The sequence below is a fragment of the Cystoisospora suis genome (assembly GCF_002600585.1).
Source record: "Cystoisospora suis strain Wien I chromosome Unknown contig_3383, whole genome shotgun sequence".
NCBI classification, from domain to species: domain Eukaryota; phylum Apicomplexa; class Conoidasida; order Eucoccidiorida; family Sarcocystidae; genus Cystoisospora; species Cystoisospora suis.
The window spans coordinates 587-2,916 of record NW_027156178.1 but is presented as its reverse complement, the minus strand read 5'-3'; the positions used below and the strand labels follow the sequence as shown (position 1 = coordinate 2,916).

The following is a 2,330-nucleotide window of genomic DNA, read 5'->3' as shown; positions in this document are numbered from 1 at the left end:
TTCTCCTTCTTCTTCTTCTTGCCCTTCTAATCTCTCATCTTCTCCATTTCTCCAAGATCACTCTTCTTCTTCTTCCTCTTCTTCTTCTCTCCCTATGATAGTATCTTCTTCTTCTGCTTCTTCTTCTTCTTCTACTTCTCCCTTTTGGAGTAGCCGTGAAGAGAAGTTCTCGAGGAGCTTCGATTTTCTTCGCAGGAGTCCGCGAAGGGAGCGAGCTGGATCGAAGCTTCTTCAGCTAGGGGGAGAAGAAGAAGAAGGGGAGCGGCAAGGTTTAAAAGAGACTCTTCAGGAAAGAAGGAGAATTTTGAGAGTGGCTCAACAAGAAAAAGAAGAAAGGCGAAAAGACAGGACAAGGACGAGGATGAAACAGAGAGATGTCTTCTCGAGAAGATATTTTGAAGAGAGGGGTAAGAGAAAGACCAAGCATCCATACATACAGAGATAAAGCATTTTCTCTTCTCAACTGCCACCGGGAGAGAGGAAAGGCCTGGAGGAAGTCTTTCCATCACATCCCAAGTGTTCTATTTATTCGTTGAGTATCTATATATCTTTCTATCTCTCTACTAATGTCTAGTGCGTTGTCTACCTGTCTCGCTCTGTCTATCTATCTACTTCTCTCAGCCAAGATAAGAACCTAGTGGAGGAGAGGATGGTCGCTTCTTCAGGCCCGTTTAACTTGGCGATTGATCTATCTTAATATGAGCATGTATGCTTTTTTGTCTCTTCACGAAGGAACTTTCACTCTTCAGTGCATGCAAGGCGGGTCCGTAGATCGCCGTCTCTCTCGATCTTGATCTATCTGCTTTCTTCTCTTGGCTTGTTAAGAAGTCCCTTCACTCCTCACTCGAGAATCTATTCGTATCTAGCGTATGTAGATACATATGGATATACATATTTATCTAGATATATATGTATATATCTAGATATATATGTATATATGTCTATATCTGGCTATATATGTATATATGTATATATCTAGATATCTGTGTATATATGTATATATCTAGATATATATGTATATATGTATATATGTGGCTATATATGTATATATCTAGATATATATGTATATATGTATATATCTGGCTATATATGTATATATGTATATACACCCATAATATAAGAATGCAGCATTTTAGACTCATCAGTTCATGCCTATATAGTAGATCAACGTCTTGTCAACTTTCCCTTTTTCTTCGTCAAGAGAAGACTTGGACATATTTCTTTGTTCACATACACCTTCATACATGCATAGAGACAGCACAGGCCCGTCCGTCTTCATTCCTTTTCATTCTCTAGGTCTTTCTTGAATGGCGATCTTCTCAAAAAGCACTTCCCACTGTTTCTGTTGGAAGTGCTGTCTTTCTGTCTATCTATCTACCACATTGTGAACAAGTTAGTCTATAGCACTTCTTTCTTCTTCCTCTTCTGCTTCTTCTTTCTAACGTTTGTATCTTTCTTTCTTTCTCTGTGTCATCTCTTCTATCTTATCTCGGCTCTCTTCGCCGTTTCTCTCTCTTTATCTTTGAACGACTCGCGCCATTCTTCTCATGGTCGCAATTCTAAGAGAAAGAAGAGGAAGAAGAAGAAGAAGATTCCAACTGTCCTTCCTCTTCTTCCTTCTCTCTGCTTTCTCCTTCTTCAAGTCAAGGAAGCGAATCTCCCTCTGCTGCAGAGATAGCTAAGGCATGCAATCGAGTTAGATTCCCTACTGCATTGACGTTATCATCCTCATCATTGTCAGCATCGATTTCTGTCGGTAGGGGGAGCGCTCCTCCTAGAAGAGGAAAGGAGAAAGAAGAAGATGAAGAAGATTTTAACTTCTCCCCTCCTTCTTCTTCTTCTTTTGAAAAGGAATTGTTTGGCGAAACATCTTTAGAGTATCAATCTCTAAAGAAGAAACCCTTGTATCAAGATTTGACACATGAAGAAGCAAAGAGTCTCCGTGAAGCTTACAGCCATCGACTGTATCGAGATCGGACATCGAGATGGATGCGCATGTATGGCCTAGCTAACCCAGAGAGAGAAGCAAGAGCTCTTCTTAGAGAAAATGAAAAGGTAAGATAGAGAGATGGGTAGGTGGTCTCTGTCTTTTTCTCTGACCTTTAGAAACTTCAAGTACGTCAAGTTGCCTCAGAGTGAAGAAAGATAGGCGTGCATAAGATCCTCCAGGTATCGCGTTCGAACAGAGAGAGAGAGAGAGAGGGCCTGTGTTGCTATGCTTTCTCTTCTCGGTCAGTCACTCCGTTAGGTGACTGAATTCTCTGCTCTTTTTCTCCCTATTGACCTCTCCAGAAGGAACAATTCTCTTCTTTCTTTTCTCTTCTTCTCTT

General features: G+C 40.7%; 1 protein-coding gene across 1 annotated transcript in view; it reads left to right on the top strand.

The window, feature by feature from the left end:
- Nucleotides 1–7: 7 nt before the first annotated feature.
- Nucleotides 8–2,330, top strand: part of CSUI_006642 (ribosome-binding factor a) — a gene marked incomplete at its 3' end in the record, with an annotated part of 2,648 nt that continues 325 nt past the window's right edge. Inside the window, exons 1-2 of the mRNA XM_068066796.1 lie at nt 8–407; nt 1,565–2,055. Coding sequence (XP_067921228.1) covers nt 95–407; nt 1,565–2,055 — 804 coding nt within the window. The remainder of the gene's footprint in view (nt 408–1,564; nt 2,056–2,330) is intronic.